The 25,074-nt window shown below is 43.2% G+C and overlaps 1 protein-coding gene across 11 annotated transcripts in view; it reads left to right on the top strand.

Moving 5' to 3' along the window:
- The window catches only part of PCDH17 (protocadherin 17), a 134,499-nt gene that overhangs the window by 30,754 nt on the left and 78,671 nt on the right, over positions 1-25,074 (top strand). For 9 of the 11 annotated variants that reach the window (XR_008330013.1, XM_053384719.1, XM_053384720.1 and 6 more), the window contains exons 2-3: positions 15,800-15,858; positions 16,201-16,373. Coding sequence is in view for 10 of the 11 variants with exons in the window: in XM_053384719.1 (XP_053240694.1) it covers positions 15,800-15,858; positions 16,201-16,373 (232 nt within the window). In the remaining variant the exon portion in view is untranslated. Of the gene's footprint in view, positions 1-15,799; positions 15,859-16,200; positions 16,374-20,768; positions 20,852-25,074 lie in introns of those variants that run through there. The other 2 variants (XM_053384724.1, XM_053384716.1) reach the window with 2 other exon arrangements.

Genomic DNA, 25,074 nt, shown 5'->3' with positions numbered 1-25,074 from the left:
CTTCTCTCCCCCCCCCCCGCAACCCGGTCCAATGTGGTTATTATTGGCAGTGCTACTTCAGTAAATAATACATACCTGTGGTGAATGATGTGAATATATTTCATACAACAATACGGGTGGTTTAGAGCGAAATAGATTTTGTTACGGTTTCCCGTACTTCTATCTTAACTTTGATGTAAGTGAAGCCGAGCTTTGTCACTTAGTCTTCACAAATCCTTTTTAAAACATCCATCTCAGCTGCGGCACTCGTAAGCGTTTGACATGTTGTGAATTATTTCAAAACTCTTCAGCGTTTTCTTTCCTTTTAAAAAAATGAATAGCAGCCGTACTGAGTAATGTAATAATGTGCCATGAATTTCATTACGTTTATTTATTGACTCGGCTGGGTGATGGCTGAAGGAAAAGCTATTGTGTTCTCTCTTGACTAGAAATATTTATATACTGTGATAGTTGGCACTTCTTACGGGAACCTCATCTACCTTCTCAGAAGAGTAGTTTGTCTTGAGAAGCCCCGTTGAGATACCATAAGATCCATCTTCTCCTCAATTAATCAGTTGGCACATTTTTAAAACACTAAAATCATAGTGAGGATCAAAGACTGGTTGTTTGAAAAAAGAAGCAAGGGCCCTTCAAGAGATTGTCTCTGGAATTTGCTTTTCTATTAGGAGACATGTATTCAGGTAGGTAAGGAAGGAAGGCATGTTATCCATGACAGGATGAAGGTGTTGTTTGAACCCTGCAGTATTATAATTGAATTCCGGAGAATACAAAACTCATTCTCCTTGAAACTAGATTAGCTGCTTGTTGTCGCTACTCACTGGTAAGCGAAAATGTACATGCTGGGGCTCAGCCTTTTTGATTTGTCACTTTACGTATCCCAGAGATCAGCTGGGCATTCCAAGTAGATTTTGGGAATCAGACCTGAGGGATCCCACGTTGGGCAAAAGATTCCTGCATTGCAGGGAATTCGAGTAGATGACCCCAGAATCATTACGTGGTTCTATTTGATGGCAGTGGGGCTGGATCTCAATCCAGCAGATCCCGAGCTGGCTCTGCATCCCAGAATGCCCAACTGTGGGGCTTTCCATGGGCAGCATTTCTGCCCACCCACAGAGGGGGGAACTCCATGCCAGCAGAGTCACGCTGGCATCACTCCTTGGGTGGAGATTGGCAGGGGCTGGGGGTGGGGAGAAGCACTTCCACCCAAACCACACACCCCTTCCCCCGCCTGACACAAATCAGATTTGAAATTGCTGTGTTAAATAAGAGGATGTAAAGCCATAATATATTTTTTAATGTTAAATTTTTGTTTTGTTTTATACTTCCCTCAAAAAGATTTCTTTAAAAGAAGGGGGGCAGGTAAGATGACACTCTGCATATCCTCAGAGACACTATGACCTTACATGGATTTCTTTGTAAAGCTTTTATCTATTAGAGCTGAAACTTCAATTTTGTAAAATAGAATGCAGTTCTTAAAGGAAAGTACATCCTCAAAGTCATGTTGATTAAAGGGTTTTCTTCCTGTTCTGAGTCAAAATGTACCATTTCTGTGAAAACCACAGTCGTCGACTCTTCTTTCCACATTTTGCAGAATGCAGTTCTCTTGTCTTGCAGAGCCATTTAACAGTAATGTTAAATTACTGTGGCACTGAAGGAGAAATACTTGGAATTAAGATTTCCGGGGAAGAACTGGAATATGCTTCAATGAGATATTAAAGAGCTGCTCCATAAAGGGTAGAGATGTTCCATTTCATTTTTTTCTAGTAATGTTTAATTAAAAAGCAGTTAAAGTCAGCAAAGACATTTTGCTTTATTACAATTTCAGGTATGAACACCTACATGCAGTAAGGCCAGCACTGAATCATGCGGTTTGAAAATGTGATACTTGTTCTTGTAATTCTGGGAGTGGGGTGGGGGGAAACCTATGAATATTCCAGCAGCCTCACATTCATAAATCTGATTAATGTTTAAGTCTTTGTTAGATTTTGGAATAAATCTTCCTCTAATAAGACAATTCTTTCTGGGCATGGATTCAATAGCAAAATTCTTCTGACATGTTTTTTCGCATGTTGTTCCTAGCTTTTGGCTTCTGGGGGAAGGGTCCGGATATGAAGAAACTATCATCAGTTCTTGTGCAGTATTTACTTTCACATGCATGACCTCTGTCATGAGGACAAAGATTTCTCTCTAAGACCCAATCTGATTCTTCATTTATAAATTTCCTGGATTTGCAAACCTTGCAAATTAAGATGGCTATTTGTGCCATAGGTTTTGTATCAAGAGGCATGAAGATCAGAATAGTTCATGCAAGGAGGTGATCATTTCTACATTTCACCAGTGTGAAAGCATGCAGACTGTGTAAAGGGCACCATGTAGCCCAAATAAAACATTATCTCCCTTCTGATGTATCACAAATTCATCAACATGTTTATAATAAACAACATCAGAAATTAAAGGGAAGACTTATAACTAAAGTTAGAACAAAGAATTTTGAAAATCAGGGAGCTCATGTGGTATAAAGCTATCAGGAACAAAATATACCTCCAGTAATTCTGTTTCTGTTGTACAGTTTTTGACATCTCTAGAATTACAGAATATCTGGAATTTCCCCCCATGAGATGTTGGCACATAAGGTCAAAAATAGGCAAGAATGAAAAGGAGAGATGGGAAGGATAGACTGGGAAGGTAAGTTTTTGTGACAGCTGAGAAAGGAGTCAGATTACCAGATCACAACTTGCTGGTTTGAAGCAATACTGCAGAAAGGTGTCCTAGATGTCATTAAATTTACATTAAGGACCGTCATCACTCTTCTAACATCCAGCATGTATAGAGTCCTGTTCACTTGCAGGGCACAGTAATGATTATATTTAGTTGAAGGGAGAACAACCCTCTCCAGTGAAGCAAAAACAAAAACCCCAAAGAGAAAGCAGAGCATGATGAGGCCCTGGAACCTATGCTGAGAAAACCAATTCTTTCTCTCAACTGTTTGAAACAGTAAAACAGACCACTTTGTGAGCAGTGTTCCTTGGAAGGATGGATTGCGCACAGAGTAAACCTTTGCAGGCAGCTTAGGCTTGCATACTGCATGCTAATTGCAGAATTTGGAATAGTTTTATGCAGAAATGGTAGAGATCTCTGCCCCAAATATGTCACTGCTCAACCATAGCTTCTCCTTTTTTTCTTTTTACAGTGGTTTGTGTGATGATAAAGGTTTGTGATTCTGGGCCTGCTGGAACTGCTCTATGGCCCTCACCTATTAGTTGTTTGTGATTTATTAGTAATTGTGTTTGCTCAGTTGAAGGTAGGCACCCAACCATTTTGTTGTTTTGCTATACATAGCACAGTATGAAGAAAATGTGTCAAATTGTTGAGTTACAGGCTATTAACAAGTGCTTTAAATACAGCGTTTCACAGTAGTATCTCTGGTTAAAATTGCCATTAAATTGTCCTTCTAGGTGATGTTTTTTAAATGCAACTTGCAGTTTGATTTAATTTATTTTTGGCTTAAAATGACTTTCAGAGTCCTTTTGTAAAAATCAATGCAAAATGCCAGATACTTTTTCACTGTTTCTGGTGATACTGGAATTCATGGCCGCCTTGCACTGATTCAATTAACAAATAACCTTACCTGTAGTTTAACATGTTGTGTTAAGGGTTTTCCATGTTCACTGAAGCTCCAAGATGGTGGGAAATTGCAGCTGTCAGAGGCCACATCCCTAATAGATACGGTACTTAGGCCATATGGATATGATATATCTTGTGCTACGGTGAGTTAGAGTTGCATCCACTACCGTTAAGCTGCAAAGGTGGCAAAGCTAAGATTTGTCTGATCCCTGGAACAGGCATGTGAAATCTACGCAGCTGAAGCTACAATTCCATGTTTCAGGTATCGAACCAGCAACCAGTGTCATGCACACAGAATGACAGAGTTGTCATTGTGCGTTGGCTGCATTTTCAAAATTTCAAAATTGCCATGTCCCTGTGCATTTCTATTAAATTCTGTTGAAACTGAGGGGCAGGATAGGGTTGAAAAAGAAAGGTGAAGGCGCATCGTGGCCTGTATGGGGATCAAACCTTACTAGCGCCACAGTCCAACCCACTAAGCTCCTAACTGTCTTCCTCCCCCGAAGGAGCAAACAGATCCTGTGATAAATTTCAGTTAGGGTTTCTTTTACTCATCCCTAGAAACATATGCTCAGCACACCAACCTGGTTATTTCATACTAGATTAATAACTGTGACAAAGGTAGTAATGAATTTGAATAGGCCCACAAACTGGATCTGTGCCCAGAATGAAGCAACTGTTAGAATCCCAAGCCTGAATCAAACAAGTATGTTCATCACGGATGACTAACATTGTGGCTTGATTTTGTGAATAGGTCATCACTGATGTAATACCATGAAAAGAACTTTAACCTCAAGCCCCATGCTTTTCAGAGTTCACACATTTGGCTGCCCCAGTAATTATGCACACAATAATTACATGTAGATAAATCAAATAATCTGCATGCATGTCCAAAATGGCCCTGAAACAGCTAAATATATTACTATAAGAACAGTAAGTGGCACTTGTAGGCACCACACACAGAAGGTTAACCTAGACCAGGCCCAGTGAAATGAATGGGGCTTCGCAGAACTCCCTGGTAGAATTTCCAAAAAACAGTATTCCTACATTCCTAAAATACACCTGTTCATACATAGAAGAAAACAAGTGTAAAGTGTGTCAGAGAAGCAGATGCATTACCCTGACCCCAGCGCTTTCAGCCTGTCTTCATTGTCCCCTGCTCCCAGGGTCCCTGCAGAGGCCAAATATGCTGCTCCACCTCAAGCCTTCCTGAATGGAGCTTCTGGGAACATTTGGCTGATGTGTCTAGAAGCATCTCTGCAAGTGAGAACAGGCATTCTCAGGGTTCCCATTGGTGAGAAGGAATGCTCAATGCACCAAGAAGCCCCTCTCAGACCTTCCCATTCAATGCAGGAAGGTCAGGGTAGAGCAAGCAGGCGCAAAGAGGGTGGGAAGATGCCTGTGCACCTGCTCCCCCCCAGGTCCCCCCCCCACATTATTTTAATTGCATGAAGAGGACTCTTTACTTCATTTATTTTATTTTAACTATTTTGTCTTCATTTTTATTAACAGTAATATGAATATTTTCAGTTTTTTCTTCTACTGAAAAATATAGAAAGGTCTTACTTAAAATCATTTTTACAAAATTACATTATATTTTGAAGTATATTTTTGCTGTCAAAAGACAACAATTTCCATTCCCACCCACCCCAAATGCATAGCCGCTGAAGCATTTTAAAGAGAACTGCTTGTTCACATTGCAGTGTACCTTAAATGAAAACACGTCCAGAAAATCTAATTACTTTAAAATCTGCCTACACAGTGATGCACATTTGCTCAAAAATATTAATGCTAAATGTCTAATCATAGATTGTTTTTTGTGTGTGCATGTGTGTTTGTTTGTTGCTGGAAACAACAAGCAATAAGGGAGTAAATCAGTGTAGCTGGTCCTTGGTGGGAGCTGAATGGCTTTTCTAAATGAAGACTTGAGACTGATATAAAGAATATTATTAATTTTGGTTTTATTCCAAGGATGATGGTATGTTGTTTGCATAGAGTGTCAGCATTCTTTAGTGACTTATTCATAACACAGCATCTCTTTCTTTTAAAACTTTCCAATATTCTCATATAACAGCATTCTTTATTTATCTCAAGGCAGATAATTAGTTCGTATATCTCATGCCTGTATGTTCTGGATTTGGCTAAAAGTGAAATTTCAAGGTTCCTACTCAGTTTGGAACATGTAAGGAATTTTGAGCAAAGCAAAAGGAGCCTTGATAAGAGCAGTGAAATTTCTCTGTAAGGCTTTGCACACATCCACCCATTAATTTAACTGCTAACACATCTTTCTTCAGTAAGGGCTCATGTTTATGGGTATTGCGCCTGTGGGCATGCAAGAGCAGCAGGTCCTGAGGTCTTACCTGGCTGCGGCACAAAGTCAGAGCTGTACTTCTGTCGCAACTTCTTTGGGCTAAAGGCAGCTGCATGTTACACACTGGCTCCTGCATATCTGCTGCAATCCAGGCTAGAGTGCTGCCACCTCATACATCTGCCCAGGAGGCTCTCTGCTGCTGGTCGACTCTCAGAGCTTTTCATGCAAAGAATTTGTTCTAGTGACGAGCAGTGGCGCCTTCCCACATTGAGATACAAGAGGGAGCTGATGCCAATCCGACCACGGATCAATGTATCCCAGTCTTGCCTGCTCTGATGCCCAGGTGTAAGTCTTTTGGGCCACTTCTCCTTGAAGTCTGTGCTTAAACAAGTGATGCCAGAGATTAAACCTAAAAGCAGAGCACAAAAAGTGCACCCATGTTTTCAAAAGAATGAAAAGCATACCTAAGATGATGACAGGTTAAAATTAAATAAATGTTTGAACACCTCGTTAGCTTCTGTACATGGAATTGGGTGAGGGGAAAATATTATTTGCCCCGGGTAGAAAAATGTTTTGGGCCAGCCCTGGGAAGCTCAGCACCTGGGAAGCCCAGTGCACATCCTCCAAGGTAAAACCTGATGAGAAAGCTCATCCTCCAAAGGAAAATCCTGTTCAACAAGACCATGGAGGTATCTCTTGCCATTGGGCACATTAAGTATGAAGACTTACGAATATGAAAAGAATAACTTTTGATACAAAGGGTATAGCTTCTACCACTCAGGACCCACTGTCAGGTTTTAGTGGGCCCTTTACACAGGACCACCAAGCCACCCCCTCCCAGTGCAAACCTGGGCACCTGCCCAGGGCTCATACCCCCCCGTCTGTCGTGCATTGGAGCTGAGCAGCGTCTCAGACTCCCATGCAGGAGCCCCCACCCCACGGCATACGTGCATGGGAAAGGGGGTGATGACAGGTGGTGCCCACAAGCGGCAGTGCAGGTGCCCCCGCAGTGGCACTAGTGATGCTGGGTGGTACAAGGATGTGTGAGAGTGCAGCCTCCTCCTCCAGCCCTGGTACAAGGACGTGTGAGAGTGCAGCCTCCTCCTCCAGCCCTGGTACAAGGATGTGTGAGAGTGCAGCCTCCTCCTCCAGCCCTGGTACAAGGACGTGTGAGAGTGCAGCCTCCTCCTCCAGCCCTGGTACAAGGACGTGTGAGAGTGCAGCCTCCTCCTCCAGCCCTGGTACAAGGACGTGTGAGAGTGCAGCCTCCTCCTCCAGCCCTGGTACAAGGACGTGTGAGAGTGCAGCCTCCTCCTCCAGCCCTGGTACAAGGACGTGTGAGAGTGCAGCCTCCTCCTCCAGCCCTGGTACAAGGATGTGTGAGGGTGCAGCCTCCTCCTCCAGCCCTGGTACAAGGACGTGTGAGAGTGCAGCCTCCTCCTCCAGCCCTGGTACAAGGACGTGTGAGAGTGCAGCCTCCTCCTCCAGCCCTGGTACAAGGACGTGTGAGGGTGCAGCCTCCTCCTCCAGCCCTGGTACAAGGACGTGTGAGAGTGCAGCCTCCTCCAGCCCTGGTACAAGGACGTGTGAGAGTGCAGCCTCCTCCTCCAGCCCTGGTACAAGGACGTGTGAGGGTGCAGCCTCCTCCTCCAGCCCTGGTACAAGGACGTGTGAGAGTGCAGCCTCCTCCTCCAGCCCTGGTACAAGGACGTGTGAGAGTGCAGCCTCCTCCTCCAGCCCTGGTACAAGGACGTGTGAGAGTGCAGCCTCCTCCTCCAGCCCTGGTACAAGGACGTGTGAGAGTGCAGCCTCCTCCTCCAGCCCTGCCAACGTTTCAGCTTCTTTGGCTCATTTCAGTTTCATTTCATAACTCCTCCTACAGATTCCTAGTTCTAGATCTTGTTGAGCGCTTGTCTCCAAATTCAGATTCCGTATCTCAATAGCCTTGAAGTTCACAGGTCTTATCTTTGTTCAGCTTGCGTTCATCATCCTGTGTTCTAGCTGCAGATGGTTGTTAGAGATGGGATTGACTCATGCGAATGTACCCATGTCTCTAAAAAAACAAGAAGAGAAATGACACTTGGCTTATACTCATGAACAAGACAAGGTGTGAGTTGAGCCCCCCACTGCACGGTTGAAGCACACCATTGTCCTATGAAACAGTTCAGCCATAGTCATACTCATTCTTGGCTCTGGTGCAGACCAACAGACCCCCAAAGAGGAGAGAGAAGGTGCTCTGCTCACCTTGGGGGACAGCTTAACTGCCACATAGCACCTAAAATCTCCTGTCTTCGCTCCCTGTCCAGAACTGCAGAAGCAGGGGAGGGGGTCACATGTTAAAGGCCACACTGTTTGGAGGGTAGGCAGCATTTCACTTGATAGGTCATAAGCTGTGGGGACGTGAGGCCCCACTCCCCAAGCAATGACTGCCCTGGTACCCGCATGCCACACCAATGCTGCCCAAGAGAGATCACAGGAGGTCGGAGGAGGTGGCAGCAGCAGGTATGGGCAACGGGGCAGCAGTGGGCAACCTGTGCTCTGAGGAGACACACTGGGCGAGGCACGTGCAGAAGTGACCGGCCACATCTTCATTTCTCCAGAATGCCTGTGGTTCCTACGTTGTAGCCCATAAGGGTCCAGAAGGGTAAAGATGGCAACTTTCACTGCAGTCGTCTTGCCCAATGCTTCTCTTCTGCCCTGGGATTTGCTGGTTGCCGACAGTGGACCTTTCGCACCCCATGGCAGGCATAACAATGATAGGAAAGTAGCATAAATACATAGACGTTCGCCACCAAGGGTATCATGGCAGGCTGAGACTGAAGAAAGCGTTCTCCTCTCCTGGTGATCAGTTTTATGGGAAGAGGCTGTTACGTTTGATGCCACCGACATTTCTTAAAGCGAAATAAGGGGTTTTCCCTTTTTACAATCAAGTGGTGTCTAACTTTTATGAGATAAATAAATAAGTGGCAGATTCTGGTTACCATCCCCATAGAGTTTGGAAAGACTTTTGGGGGAGGGATGGGAGTGATAGCTGGACCTGAGGAAATCCCAGTTTATCCCAGATTGCATCAAAGGGTTGTTAATGATGTCAGTGCCGGGGTTCCATATTTTTACTTGCCATGGTGACAGCTTAGTGACCCCTGACATGACAAGCTCCAGTCTTCCATTCGACCATGACACTGCAGAAAGGGGAGAATCGTCCCCTCAGTTGTGTGACTATGCCCTGTCCTCCAACTCCAAGTTTAGGAGAAAGGCTGACATTGCTTGGCCCATATACGCCTAAGGTGTTCAGAGTGCCTCAGTTGTAGATGGACAAACAGAAAAGCAAACATTTCTGGCTTGGAGAAGGAGCAGGGGATTGCCCTTAAGCTCACAGAGAGGTAGGATCAGGGCAACCTCAATTTAACCAGGAATGCCCTTTTTAGAGGATACTCTGTTTCATCCACTCAGTTTTCAATTTTGCCACTCCCCCCTCCAAAAAAACAGATTCAGCATCCTGTGGTCATTGAACATCTTCTGTCTGATTTTGAGTGTGTGCATGCGTGCATGCGCGCGCGCGCGCACACACACACACACACACACACACACAGAGTTTCCTTTTCACTTGCTTTGTTTTGCTTTGTTTTGACTTCGGCAAACCTGGGGTCTTAATAGTTGACACGGGTGACATCACAGTGGGTGAGGGCTGTACAGGAGCCTGAAGACTTTTCAGAGCTGCTGGTTCCCATGTCGTACACTATTTTATTCATGTGCATTAAATATTCAGAACAAAGAGTGTCCCGAATGCTGGATAGGACAGCCCATTCCTGTTCTATCAAACTCAGTCCTGCACATCTTGCAGTCCTGACACACGGAGCATACAGTAATAGCCCTAGACAATGTTGCAGATCTCGTCGCTGCTCCACAGCATAGAGGCGTGGTGATGAAGAACACAGCAGGAGCCTTGTCAGTCGCAAGGCCACCCAGTGATGTTTATGTACATTTGCTGGAATTCTGTGAAACAATTTTTTGCCCAAAATACTCTCTCAGAAGACTATACAAGAGTGGTTCAGTTCTAGTATTTGGCTGGTTTCCACAGATACTGTAAATACCCGCCTACCCGCTCACCAAACCTAGGGCATGATCAATCCAGTGTTAAAACACTTCTAAGCCCTATTGATTTCAGTGAGAGTTAAACACATGCTGGACAGTGCAGGCCTAGACACAGCTATCCAGAAGTGACCCCCATGGAGTTCAATATGGCTCGATATGGCAGTTCTGTTGAAATCAGTGACACTGCAGAGTGCTTAATGTTCTCTGGATCCTTGTTCATAATTTATATTTCTTCTGACTACCATCTTATTAATGAATTTTAGGACATTTTATGTGCTTGATAATATGTAAATAAGCTTGCACATTGTCACTAGTATAGGTTCCTTCGAACTTGTAATATAGGGGTATCGCCAGTGATGCATGGGAGAATTTAAAATGTAATTTTAAAAGTTAGGATGTTTCCTTTGTCACCTTGTTTTACAGTTAATACATGAGAACTAATTACTGTAGCTGCAAAAATAATCAAGTGTTCTCAAGAGTTCCCATTTAAAGTTGACCCTCAGTGACTATTTCACTAAAGCTTTAGAATATGAAAAACTAAGCACTTTTAAAGAGTGGGAGAGATTTAGGCATGCATCTAACATTCCCTGTGAAATGGAACAACTGTAGCTGGATTGGGCCCTTAGCTGCCTGATCTTCTGACTAGAAAGCTCGCCACATCACTTTCCCTTTCTTTTTAAGAGTCCTGTTTGTTGGTTGTGTTTGCTTCAGCCCCCATGCTTGCAAGCACTTATCAAAGGGAATCAGAGTTTTGCTGAGACTTGAAATCAAGCACATCCATCATACTTGGACTTGTTTCCTCCGATTTTTGCTTGTTTGTTAAAAGAACACAAGCTGCCAATATAAGTAGCCTGCAGTGGTTATTTGAGACTTAGGGAGAATGTTGCAGTTTGTGTAGGAAGTTATTAAATACACAAAAGGGTGCTAGGAAATAATGCTATTGACAATAGCAGTAACTGCTGTTTCCTTTTGGACATATTCAGAAAGGCGACTTTCAGTAAAGTACATTATTCAGACCTCCAGTTCACATGGGAAACTGACCAGAGATACTAAGCGTAAGACTCAGAAATGAGAGCTTGAAGTAGAGGTTTCCAAAAGAGAGCAGCACCCCATGGATCCCTTTTGATAGGGTTCACCCGTCTCATTCACCTGACATCATATGTTGTCATGTGGATTCATGCCTACTATCAACAGGGGATCTCTCGGGAGCGCCTGATCTGATCATGTCAGGTGAGTTACAGGTGGGCATGGCCAACAGAAAATGGCTACACAAGCCAGATTCGTGGGCCTAATTTGGCCTGTTGTGAACCATGCTTTGTTTCACAAACTACAAAACAGCCACAAACTGCCTTGCAAATGATCCAACAAACTATGGTTTGTTTCTTGAATGGTCTTTGTGTAGGAGGCGCTAACTACACTGTAGCTGTGAGTTGCAAATTGCAGACAACACTCTTTTCTTATGGGCAGTACTGACGGTTGCTTGAAAGCTCACTAAGTCCCCCCACCCTGTCTTCCAAGAACTGTATTTCTGTATTGCAAGGGGTTTGAATTTCTTAAATTTTTGCCAGTTTGACCTATGTGAATGTTTGTTTTTATTCTCTTCAGCAATTGCAGTGTAACTATATCTATATCTACATATTAAAATCACAGAATTTGCTACAATTTAATAAGGGAAATTGGAGAATCACTATATACAGTTTGCTTTTGATTGGACTTAACCATCCAGGGATCCTTTACATTTACCTTTTACAGTTTGTTTAACTCCTTGCTTTCATGTTCCACTAATTTTAGATGTTAGTAAGGAATACAGTGGTACCTCGGGTTACATACGCTTCAGGTTACAGAAATACAGCTAACCCAGAAATAGTACCTCGGGTTAAGAACTTTGCTTCAGGATGAGAAGAGAAATCTGGTTCCAGCGGCGTGGCAGCAGCAGGAGGCCCCATTAGCTAAAGTGGTGCTTCAGGTTAAGAACAGTTTCAGGTTAAGAACAGACCTCTGGAACAAATTAAGTACTTAACCCGAGGTACCACTGTACTTGGTTGCAGTTGCTTTAAAATTTCATTTTCTCAGCAGCAGCAGCAGCAGCAGCAGCTGCAAAGTGCAGTTGTCTGTCTTGTGAGTTAGACCTGAATTCTTCTTAGGCAAAGGGCGAGCAAGAGCCACTTAGGCATGGGGTGGTTTTGTTTTCACACTGCTCATGCCGCATTGCTCTTCCGCTTGGCAGAGGTCTGTGATGAAGGAGGGTAAACCATGGTTAACAAACCGTGTCGGGTTCACGTGTAATAAAAAGCATTTGCCAGAACAAGCCAAGACTTGCAAGCCATTCACAAATCATGACTTATGATCATAGTTTGTTGGCAACAAATCAATCATGGTTAATCTACTGGGATGTGTTCATATAATGAAACAAACCATGGTGAGATGCTTTGCTCACACAAAAAGTAGTAAAATAAAACTGTTCCTGGAATTTAACACTTCTATTTTTGACTTCAGGTGGGGAATCACATGGTTTATTGTTTTCTATCAGGAGAAAACAAACCTACACCAACAAAATTAGTATACCAGAATGAAGCCTTCATTAGAGCACTTTCCCCCATAACATTTATTTTCTACTAGCACATTATAAAATTAAAATATGTATTCACTGGATCTCCCACCTTCAGTCTGTAGTGATATTATCCATGAAAACTTTTACAGTCCTCATCTGTTAGTTGCATGAACTATGTCTGAAACAAGGCTTACCTTGCCAGGTGACATTGCCACATTTCCAGATGCAGCTTCCATGAAAGGAATGAGAAATCCACTATTCCCTCATAAGCAGCATATCACTCCTTCCTAGTGAACTCAGCTGCTGAGTGCAGAGAGGACTGTAGCTACCACAAGGTCACGGAGAAACAAGCAGTAAATATTTGCATGCACAGGGATATTCCAAGGTTCATAGAAGTACACAAATATTTACTGGAAAATCTCTAAAGTTGGCAGGCCCCAAAGACCAGCTCAGCGAGGACTGCGCATGCTTAGTGGACACAGAATTAGGATGTACCATCAAAATAGAGGAAATGCATCACCAAAAAAGATGAGACATATTTGCATAATATTTACACGTGACTATTTCTATGTAAAAATGCAACTTTAGAAAAACGCCTATAGTTTAAATAAAAATACAAAATGTCTCACTGTAATGAGGAGAATTGTGACCTGAGGATCTGTGTGTCTGTGGAGTCGGCTGCCCCGGGGCTGTGGATGAGCAGCTTGATGGCTCCGATCACTTCTGATGGTTCTGCATCTTTAAACGACATTGGGACCAGATATCCCTTCACTCAGAGAATGGTCCTCTGTAAAGTAGGAAATGCCCCCCCCAATACAGAATGCTAAACTGCTGTTTTGTTTTGGGGGAGAGGGAAATGGAATGGAGAAGCATTGCTGACTGAACCCCTGAATGAAACTGTTCACATTATAATGTTTTGTTGCAGATCCTTCCCTTCTAAACCCGTATCCAAGCCCAATTATCTCTGTGTATTTTAGTACAGTGGTGCCCCGCAAGACGAACGCCTCGCAAAACGAAAAACTCGCAAGACGAAAGAGTTTTCCGTTTTGGAGGTGCTTCGCAAAACGAATTTCCCTATGGGCTTGCTTCGCAAGAAGAAAACATTTGTCCCACCCAAAACAGAAAGAAAATAATAAAATAATATTATGTTATAAAAAATCACCATTCGAGGTACAGCAGATTAAGATCACTTAAAACCATTTTCGCCACTTGCTGCAGAGAGCTGCTCAGAGTATGTGTGAGTGCAGGCCCCACCCCTTGGGCCTCATGGAATTGACTTGCAGGGGGGAGTGGTCTTGCCAGACACTCACAGGAGCAGCAACAGCTTTAAGTAGACATGCTTGGGATGGGACTGGGGGCGGGGGGGGGGAGGAGAAAAATCCCTAGCTAACTTTGCAAAGCCACGCAGGTGCAGTTGTCTTGCAGTGGTCTTGCCAGACACTCACAGGAGCAGCAACAGCTTTAAGTAGACATGCTTGGGATGGGACTGGGGGCGGGGGGGGGGGGAGGAGAAAAATCCCTAGCTAACTTTGCAAAGCCACGCAGGTGCAGTTGTCTTGCAGTGGTCTTGCCAGACATTCACAGGAGCAGCAACAGCTTTAAGTAGACATGCTTGGGATGGGACTGGGGGCGGGGGGGGGAGGAGAAAAATCCCTAGCTAACTTTGCAAAGCCACGCAGGTGCAGTTGTCTTGCAGTGGTCTTGCCAGACATTCACAGGAGCAGCAACAGCTTTAAGTAGACATGCTTGGGATGGGACTGGGGGCGGGGGGGGGGAGAAAAATCCCTAGCTAACTTTGCAAAGCCACGCAGGTGCAGTTGCTTGCCCATTGGCTCTGAGGCACTTGTTTCGCTCCAGTGCTCTTCTGCCGAGCTGAGAAGATCCCACCGGTGTGGATTAAGGATCTCTCCTAGCCTTCTGGCCATGGAATCGGGCAGAGGGTGGAGGCAGGCAGAGCCTGGGGGAAAAGCACTGGTGAGCAGGAGACTGGCTGGGCAGGCAACTGTGGAAAGCAAACTGGACAGGGAGGAGCATTTCATATTTGTAGAGGAGAGCAAGGCGGGGAATTGGGGAGCCAAGATACTCTTAAAAGGTCTGCAAACTAGTGGCAGTCTTGCCTATGTCCCCAGCTTAAACCAAGATTTCCTTTGGCACAGGAACAAAGCAGGATAGCTTATTAATTTCCATGGCTGAATAGTGGCACTTGGAGGCTATGCTTTAAGTATGGTGGAAGTGGTTTTAATACACATTCACTGCCCTGGAAACAAAAACTGGAGTTCCAATCAGTTCCTCTGTTTGGTGACATCTGTCTCCACCCTTATTTATTCCAGCCCAGACCATTTGATCTCCCTTCATAGGGGGCACAATAGCATCTTGTGGGTGAACCGCATCAAATATCCAAAGTCCTGGTGCTTGTGGGATTCATATGCAGATTGTCCTTCTCCCTGCTTTCATCCAGTATTCTATCTGTTACCACTGATAAGTTTGTTTTGTTTTAGTGGGGGGATTCCTGTATTCAGGAGCAGATGGGCAACTTGCTGCTGCATCTGTTGACTGAAGCCTTTGTGTGCGCTTGCTAACATGGACTGGAGAAGAGCCTTTCTAAGCATGTGGTACAATTGTTGCTCAGCTGTGCTGCTTCATTCAGATTGCAGTCAATCAAGTAAGGTTGTGGGGCTACATGACTGAATAGTTCTTCACTGGACAGGGGAGGGGGCTGAAATCTATCATATCAGGGGGCTTAAAACTAGCTAGCTTGGAACCTTCTCCAACATCTGTTTATAAATCAAAATGAATATTCCAGCTGGTTTTTTGTTTTTTTTTTGCTGTTTGTCAAGAGAGCTTCTACTGCATCTGCAAAAGGTGATACATAACAGTAAATACAGTACTTGTGAACAAAATGTGGTGATCTGAACTTGCCTTAATACAAAGCTTAAGACGAGTATTTGGTTAATTACAAGCCATATTTCCATGTCACTTATGTAAATCTTCCTTGTTTGTTTTAGCAGGTAATTTGTGGGCCAGTATCACTTAATTGTTCTGAGTGCATAATGATATACCAGCATTTTGCAATTTAATTAAAATGTACAAATCTGAACATTAAGGGGTGGGGGAAATTATTTTTGAATTATTAATCATTCCTCCTCTAGGAAATCTTGTTGCTCTGCAGGAGATTTGTCCAGTGTACAACTAGATATGTTTTTTTTCCTTCTCTTTCACAGACAGACAATTTTCCCGCAGAGCCCAATTACATGGGCAGCAGGCAGCAGTTTGTTCAAAGGTAAGGCCTATTAAATAACTTTCTCGGCTTCCCCATTTGCATCCTATTCAGAAATTCCTTTGCCAGAAAGAACAATTCAAATGGGGTGGGGAAAAATAAATACAAGTTTAACACATTCTCTCCCCCTTTCTCTCTTCAAAACAAAAAATTTTTTTATTTTTTTTTTGTTATCTGAAGAAGTGTGCATGCACACAAAAGCTCATACCAAGAACTAACTTAGTTGGTCTTTAAGGTGCTACTGGAAGAAAAAAAAAATTTTGTTTTGACTATGGCAGACCAACACGGCTACCTATCTGTAACCTTTCTCTCTTGTTCTCTTTCCTTCCATACATGAAATATCAGTAGCTCCACATTCAAGGACCCTGAGAGAGCCAGCTTGAGAGACAGTGGCCATGGGGACAGTGACCAAGCAGACAGTGACCAGGATACCAACAAAGGCTCCTGTTGTGACATGTCGGTTAGAGAGGCCCTCAAGATGAAAGCGACTTCGACTAAAAGCCAGCCGCTTGAACCAGGTGAGTGAAGCAGCCACTGCTTGCTACGTCTGCAGCTTAAGCAATGATTAGAAACCTATTACTTCTGTTCTGGCAGTAGATAGGCAAGCCCACTGATAATGCTATCAGATGCAGCACTAAATCTTCCAGCCAACTTGCCACACAAACATGTTCTCTCTCTGTTTGTATGCATATACCACACACATATAAATATACTGGTGTATATACACATAAGTATGTAATAATTAGAAACTGGAACAGACAGTTATCATGCCTGTTCAGCCCCAACAAGCCATGTATTAACGAGTAATAGGGGTGTTTTCCCCCTGGGATCCAGAGAGGCTTTTAACTAGCTCCACATCTGCAAAGAGGCCTTGGGACTTTTCGGGAGTATCTTGTGATATGGCATATGGGCCTGATATTTAAAGACAGAAAAAGCAAAAAACTCACCGGGTGTATACAAAGCAGCTCTTTGGATCCTGACTTTATGTTCTTGAGGACTTCTAGAAATGGATAGCCTGCTGCCGTTTTTCCTTAGTGTTGTCCCGAAGAGTGAAGTTGGATTTACACAGTTAGAACAATGGTTTGATCATCACACCTGCCCTTCTCCACCACATCGGTGGAATATTCCTTGCCCAAATGCTTAATTGTGATAACAGACTCATGGTTAGAAAGCTCATGGGACCCAAGATATTATGTGATAGCTGCATTTATTGCATGGAAAAATATGGCCACAGTATGGTTATACTTTTCCTTTTTCACTTGCTATGATAATTTGGCAGGATAAACATTTGAAATCAGAACCAACTCCAACTAATGGTGGCTTCATGTTTTTTTGTTTCCAAGATTGATTTCATTATCAAATATAAAACATTGTTGGCAACCTCAAGAGTCGGGGGTTGTGTTCCGAACCCCCATGTGCAAAGTCTCGTAAAATGGGGAGTTGCCTGGATCAGCTCAGCTGCTGGGCAGGGAAGAACCTTCGAGGAGACCCTTCGAGGAGACTGAAGAGGATGTCCTTTTCGGGCCCTGGGAAGGGTCTCCTCAGGAGCCAGGACTCCTCTCCAGGGTGTTCCCCATTTCCGGGTTCAACTTCCAGGATCCTGGCAACATCTGTGTGCACAGTTGTGCACAAATAGAGAATGTGTAAATGAGGAGTTGCCTGTGCTACTAAATGATCAAATCACGACACAGGGCTCACTCCACCAAGTGCTAGTGCGATGCAGGTTCTAATTTTTTCAGTGGATTCTAACTCGAGCCCTCAATCTGTTCCTTTGCCGTGTTTGTTTGTTTTTAATTGCAACCTCTTGCAACACACTCTTTAATTTGCCTGCTTGAGAACCCGGAGCACCTGCCAGATATTCATGCATGTTGCAGAGGGCAACATGGTGTTCTCCAGATGTCGCTGGACTGCAGTTCCATCAGCCCCAGTCAGCATGATAGAAATTGTAGTCCTGCAAAATCTGGAGGGCACTGCATTGGCTTCTCCTGTTATGGAGGATGCTGTATCCTGTTCTGAGATACACAGCTCCTGCCAGGCACCATTCCAGGCCCTTTAGAACTCACTTTAGAACATGGCAGAGGAAGGTTAGTCTCGGGGGCAAGTTGTCTTTCAGAGAAATTTGTCCATCACGGTTAATCTCATGAGGAAGCTCCTGACAAGTTTCCAAACAATCCCAGGAGTTCCCTGAAACGCAGTTTGAAAACCCCTGTCTCATTGAAATAAGTGGAAGCTGTGCAGATCCTTGGTACACCCACGATCTGGCCCCTAGTTAGTAAATCATTTCATTTACAAGCTACAAAGAAGTTACTGACAGGTGCCTGTGACACTGCTAGAGTGATGTACAGCAGAGCAGTGACTGTTCTCAACTGGGTTATATTTACAGAGACAAAAGCATCTCTGTTTCGCCAAAGTCTGTGTATGATTTGGTTTATGCTCCCTTTTGCTAAGAGTAAGTTTATTTCAAAAGAAGCCCATTATTTCCTATCAGTGCCAGTTAAACTGAGTATATCAGCTGTGTGTCCGTGTGTGTGTGTGTGTGTGTGTGTGTGTGTGTGTTGTACATTTCGCTTCCAAGCAGTGAGGAGGAACACAGCTGAAATATTTTGAATTTGGTTTCTCATCTCCATTAGTCATTTCAGCTTGTTGTGTGGAAAATGATTCACAGCACTGAGGATGTTTTAAAAATTGATTAATTAAGTCTTTCTTAATGAGAAGCTATATTTATAATTAAGCAGAAACACATTCTAAGCTTTCTATTAATTGGTGATTAATTAGAACTAGATTTTTGCCTCCAGCACAGCCAGAGTTGTACCACATTCATCAGCAAATGCACGCTTGGCTTCATTTTCTTGATCATGTCAAGAATGCAATAAGATTTTGTTTCCATGTAGAATATTTAGAAAACTGCATTGTAATTTATTCCTCATTCATTCAAGGGAGGACCTCATGACCTTGTTTTCCAAATGATAGATGCCAAATTCCCCCCCTTTGGTTTATAATTGAACCACTATTCTGTGTAAATATTTCTCTCTAAAAAAATCTCTTCTAACATATATACCTGCTAATTTATTTTAATATGAAAAACACAGAATAAGACTTCCAAACTGTTCTATAGCTTGGGTTGTACAGCTGTTGAAGAATTGTGCCAGATAAAATATATTTTGGCATTATGAGGGACATTTTTAAAAGCTTCACTACATTTGCTGGGGAAAGAGTGTGGAAGGTTTTTTTCATTTCCTAGCTGCCATCAAATTTTATCTACACTGAAATTCATAGTAGCTTTTAAAAGCCTTGCTTCAACAAGAAATCTGCTGGATTTTGTAGGAAAATTAAAGGGATTTCTGTAAATTTTTTCTTACATTTTTATGCCAGCCTTTCTTGAAGAAGATTTAGAATTTAACCTCACAACAACCTTGTGAAGTAGGATAAATGGAGAAATACTGAGACTCATCCAAGGGCCACAAAACAGCTTCATAGCTGAATGGGGAGTTGAATCTGGGATTCTCATCTCCCTGTCCACAACCTTGTACATGCTGTGTATATATTTGCTGTCTGCAGAATACATGAGCTTGAATCTCCCAGGTACTTTTTCTTTTCTTTTCTCAAGTTCCATTTAAATGAATAGGAGAACCCACAACTGTGCTTTTCTGCAAGTGCTGTTTATTGCAGTGGCTGAAGAAACCTACAGTGGACAATACCTATAGATGCAAAAAAGCAGAGTGAAAGTCAAAATACTGGTGAACAGGATATGCCCACCATATGTTGCTTTCCCTAAATATCATGGAAAGCGTTGCCCTCTTTAATTCTGTATATAATCAACAGGAAAGTCAGAAATGTTCAGAGTTGCAGGTAGATTCTTCTGGTCTAATTGCATCCATTTTGGAGACCCTGAGGGATGTGATCAGCCTTTCTCACTCCCACGTTCTCCAGTGCTAGCTGGGGCTATTGAGAGTTACAGTCTGAAACATCTGGAAGGTACCAGGTGAGAGAATGCCCAACATGTGTTCCATTAGGCCCAGAAACAGAATCCTGGCACTCACCAGTGGCACCTGTGAGGTACCTGACTTCTATTCCTACTGAGGAATACTAGTTCATGTATCCAGATAAATAATATGGTCTGTCCAAACTATATCCCAAATCAGGCTGGGTAGGCAAGAGGTGAGTTTTTCTCACTTCTTCCTATTAATCAGAGTTGCTTGCCAAAATTTGGGCAAAAGTTATGAGTTATGGTTGGGATGCTGCAGGCTGTGAGCTGAGGAAGGTGGAGGCTGCATGCAGAACAATTTCAAGGTTTCTGCAGGGCTTAGAAGAAAGTGGTCCATAGGTCACACCAATATAATATATAAAAAATAGGCTCACGCTGTTAGAAGAAACAGCACTTAGAACCCTGCAAGTTGTCCTACGAAGCAAAATATATAAAAAATCAAAATAAACCAGGTTTAGTCAACCATTACTATTGCTTATATGAGTGATAATGCAAAGTGTTCAGGCAAAGTGTTTCACCATATTCTGGAACCAGCTCGTGCAAACAGCTGGAATTAACTCTTCCATCCTTGGCATGTAGATTGGGCTGGTCTACTCTTCTAAATACCTAAGAGATGGAAAGATTAATCCTTGTGGGTATGTGCACTATTTGTGTGTTTTATGTGTTTGGATGGCTACCCAGGAAGAGTGTATGCCTGCAGTAGGAGAAGGTACTTTACAGATGTACTTCAAGGAGTAACAGTAACCCTTACCGTACATCTTCAAAAACAGGAAATGAGAAAGAATATATTTTAAAAGGTTAAAGAAAAGAGGCACCGAGGGTTTAATAATGCTGAACTCATTGTGTGGCTGTGCATTATTAATGATTTCCGATACCATTTTGGGAACAGATTGTCCCTGAATTTTCTTTAATTATTCTCCCTTCCCAGGCTACATAACTAAAGAATTGTGGAGGTTGCTGCATCTCAATTTTGGAGAAAAGTACACACATTTATAAATATAAGGACTAATAGTTATTTCCTTAGCATATGTGAAAGTAAATAAAACGCTAAAGTGAAATTTTTGTAATGCTAAGTCTGTTGGTGTGTTTGCGTATGGAGGAATTATTCAAGCCAGCAGAATGGTAACAGCCAAACCAGAAGAAGTGACCTGAATGGCTCCTCTCATTCTAGTATAGTCTTGCCCTGCATTCCTTGCCTTTGGCCATCGTTGCTGGATCTGATGGGAGCTGTAGTCCAGCGGCATCTGGAACACCACAGGTTCCTCATCACTGTCCTGGAGTAACAGGGTCCCAGTGTCCCCAACCACCAACTGCCATATTCTGCAGCATTCTTTGAAAAGGGAAGCCGCCTCTTTTGAGCTCAGATAAGGATCATTTCACAGTTTCCTGAGGGTGTATCAGCTCCTGCCCTGTGGCTATGTATCTTTTTATACATTGCAGTCAGCTGTTGTTGGCTGCACATGGTGGGGTGTGTGACTTGCTCAGTGGAGCTCAGCTGCGGCCCCTCTCAGGTGGGGGCCATTGCCATTCTAAGAGAATGAGGGAGAAGTTCATGGTGAGCTCTGGCATCTATTTTTCTAGAAAAACAGCACTGGTGATATATACACACTTTCATTCTACACTGCCACATGTGAAGTGACCCTGAACTTTAGGATCACAAAATCTATGACCTCCCTTAGCAAATGACTGGTCACACCACATACTTCAAGAGTCATTCTTTCAAACTGTGGAGACACATCACATGCAAAGTTGCTTTGATCAGAACAGAAGATGCTTCAGGCATCTCACTGCTCCCCTTAGCTCTCAGGTCGTATTGGTCCAGCACGATGCTTTTTCTGATCAGTGGATCAGAAGAGAAGCCATATTATTATTATTTGCCTGTGATGTTCAAACTTTGTAGAAGGGAAATAAAATAAAAGACACATCTCTTAACTTGGCTTGAAATCCTTGGGAATGCCAGTGTGTGTCTGCTTTAATCTTCCAGTTGCTCAGCTAAACAAACACAGTCCCTATTCTCATCTCACTTGACAAGGCTTGGTTGAAAACGAAGGAATAATGAAGAAGAAAACCCAAGAATATCTGCTCTTCAGGAAATGTTGCTTAAAAAGAAAGCTCCACAGATAGCAATATTTGCTCTGTGCTAGCCTCCCTGGTAAATGTAAATAAAGGAAGGAGAATAAAAAATGAGGGTGCTTTGATAAATCTTGGCAGGTGGCCTAAAGGAGAAAAAGCTTGTGTAAAAGAAAGCATAATCATTGGGACAGAAAGTCTTGTGCAATAACCAAGCATGTCCCCTTTAAGTTATCTTCACTCTAGCTATCTGAAGGAAGTCTCTACCTACTCTTTCTATTAAAATGTCTAGCTGTCTCATAAGCTTATTTATGCTCTCTGATTCACTGGCCTTACTAAGCAGCTCCCTCCATATGTTTACTACTCTTTAAGGGAAATTGTTCAGCTTGACATTTTGTTTGTGCCTCATTTTTAGACTGTGTGCTCCCCCCACAAAAATCCTCGTCAGCCACGTTACCAGAATTGAACTCTGCTTTGTTAACTAGCATTTTGCTGGGATTTGGCATTGTTCTGCAGGTCTCCATCTAAAGGCATAACCATGTGCAATCTAAAATAAGGCAGGAATACTTCCCCATCCTCCCATAATGGCAGCCCAGGGATTGCCAAATGTGATAACTGAGTGAGGGAGAATGGCAGGAGCACTTGCGCTTTCCCTGCCTTCGCACACAGAAGCTTAACCCATTGGATGCATGTAGGTGGACCTGGAACCCCAAATACTCAGGGTCTAGTTCACAGGAATAACCTACATGCAGTCAGCAGGCTGCCCCATTGTGGACATGCCCTCAACAAGCAGACAGTCTTGCGGGGAGAGAGGGCTGGTGCAGGACAAAGCAGCAGGGCAAATGTGTGTGGCCCCCCGGTCTCCTCCCTCATGTGATTATTATCAGGGGCTTGAGAATAATGCCTGAGGAAGGCTTGTGGGAAGCTGCTGAATCACGTCCAAATAGTTTTAGTTTTACCTCAAGGGATCATGGGAAGTTCCATAGGGAGATATAGTTATCTCTAACAGAAAACGATCTGCACCACCACTAAACTTTAATTTCCATGTTATTTTAGGAACTGGACAGCAGAACTGGTACAAAACCAATATAGGCTTGCTGTGTAGATGTGCTCCAAAGCGAAACATTCCAGTTACTGCTGGCATCTTCTCATCTCAATTTTGTAAAGTAGGGTGGGTTTAGGGGGTGCTTTCCATATTCATAACATTTATCTAGGTAGTCTGTGTATCCAAACAGTAGGAAAGGTAAAATTAGAAAACAGGAGGGAAGGAAGGAAGGAAGGAAGGAAGGAAGGGAAAAGGAAAGAGAAAAAGAAAGAAGGAAAGCATTCCAAACCCTCAAATCCAGTAGGAACCAATTCAATCTCTCAGCTAACTGGTGATTAGGCCACTGAAGGGAACCAGCTTCCCTTCAGCCTAGAACCCAAAGGGCGTGTTGGGGATATATTTCCCCACCTGCATGGAGTGTAATTTAGGGCTGGCCGGTGCCACTTGCGGTCCACCAAACATTGTTCTGTGCTGCGCTCTGGCAAATGCTTCCCCCTTTTTGTAGTCCCAATAAGGCAACAAATCAGGACTGATGGACCACATTTGTTTGGCCTTGTGGATCAAAGGTTTTACAGGCCTGGTTTAGAAACAATGAAGAGACATGTGGGACTTAACGCTTGGTGTTGTTTCTACTGGGAGCAGTGGTGGTGGTGGTGGGGTGTGGAGTGTCAGGTCACTGCTTTTCACCAAAAGGAGAGGGAGAAGAGTGAGGCACAGGGGTCTCTCACCTCACCTCTAAACATTTCACAATTGCAGGCCTGATTTAGGGTCTGGAAGAAGGTAAGCCTTCGTTATTTAGAATTCTTCCATTCTTGCCCAACAGTAAGATTTTTTAAAATGTCTCTAGAAAGCCTTGTGATGCTTTGCTTTGATAGGAAGTGCAGTTTAGACGTAAACCATCAGCAGCATCGTAGGGAAAAGAGCTTCCAGCCACTGTTGCAAAATCCACAGCACCAGCCTCATTATCAAATGCCTAATGCAGATGAAATCACAAACAGCTTAAAAAACTCTACATGTAATCCTATCAGCCAAACTAAACAAGAAAATAAATCTGAACTCTTAGCACGTGAGACATGCTTTATGGAGCTTCAAAGTGGAAGAGGAATTCCAGGCTCCCAGAGGCTATTTTGGAGGTTTCTCTGTGGGAAGGAATCTCCACTGAATGCATGAGTTCTTCCTTGACTAATTGAAGAGAATGAGGCAAACTCTGTGTGTGTTTCAGCTACCATATATACACCAAAACAATCAGAGTGGAACAGATAATAAATAGTATCATATCATAAAGTTCTAAGGTTTTAAATTGGGAAATCAGATCTGGAAATGATAAAAGTTTTAAAGTTTACAAATCAACTTTCAAGATTCAGTGTTTTCTCAATCTCTGAAACTTAGATTTTAGTGCCAGAAAATAGTATCCATTATTTGTTATTTGTCTCTTGCATTCCATTACATACATGTGAAAGCCACCTATCCCATTTCCCCCCTAAATTCACACTTTCAAGCTCAGTATTATGCTTGAGCTATGAAGCCAAATTCTGCATTTCAAATTTGTTTCATCTTTGCCATTCACATGGTTAATTTGCCCAATGGCCGCTATAGGCACAATGCTGCAAGTTGTGAACCTGGTCTTGAGAGCAGAGCTTAATAACCCAGCACCACTCCAGAGAACTACAGTGGTACCTCGAGTTACATACGCTTCAGGTTACACACTCCACTAACCCAGAAATAGTACCTTGGGTTAAGAACTTTACTTCAGGATGAGAACAGAAATTGTGCTCCAGCGGCATGGCAGCAGCAGGAGGCCCCATTAGCTAAAGTGGTGCTTCAGGTTAAGAACAGTTTCAGGTTAAGAACGGACCTTCAGAATGAATTAAGTTCTTAACCCGAGGGACCACTGTATAGGAACAAAGCAGGAGCCTAGCATGGGGGGGCGCGAGGGGGCGGCTTATGGCATACACTGCCTCATTGCTGGAAATGTTTCCTTCCATTCATGCCGCAAGTGAACCTCATTGAGCAGATCTATGAAACCTTGGCTTTTGCTGAATTGGGCCATCAGTTGCCAACTGAATCACGCAATAAAGACATGTGATTGCACTGGTGCTCAGAATCAGGAAAATATATT

The sequence above is a fragment of the Podarcis raffonei genome, chromosome 4 (assembly GCF_027172205.1).
Source record: "Podarcis raffonei isolate rPodRaf1 chromosome 4, rPodRaf1.pri, whole genome shotgun sequence".
In the NCBI taxonomy this organism is placed as follows: domain Eukaryota; kingdom Metazoa; phylum Chordata; class Lepidosauria; order Squamata; family Lacertidae; genus Podarcis; species Podarcis raffonei.
The sequence above is the reverse complement of the archived record's forward strand: the minus strand, read 5'-3'. Positions and strand labels throughout refer to the sequence as shown.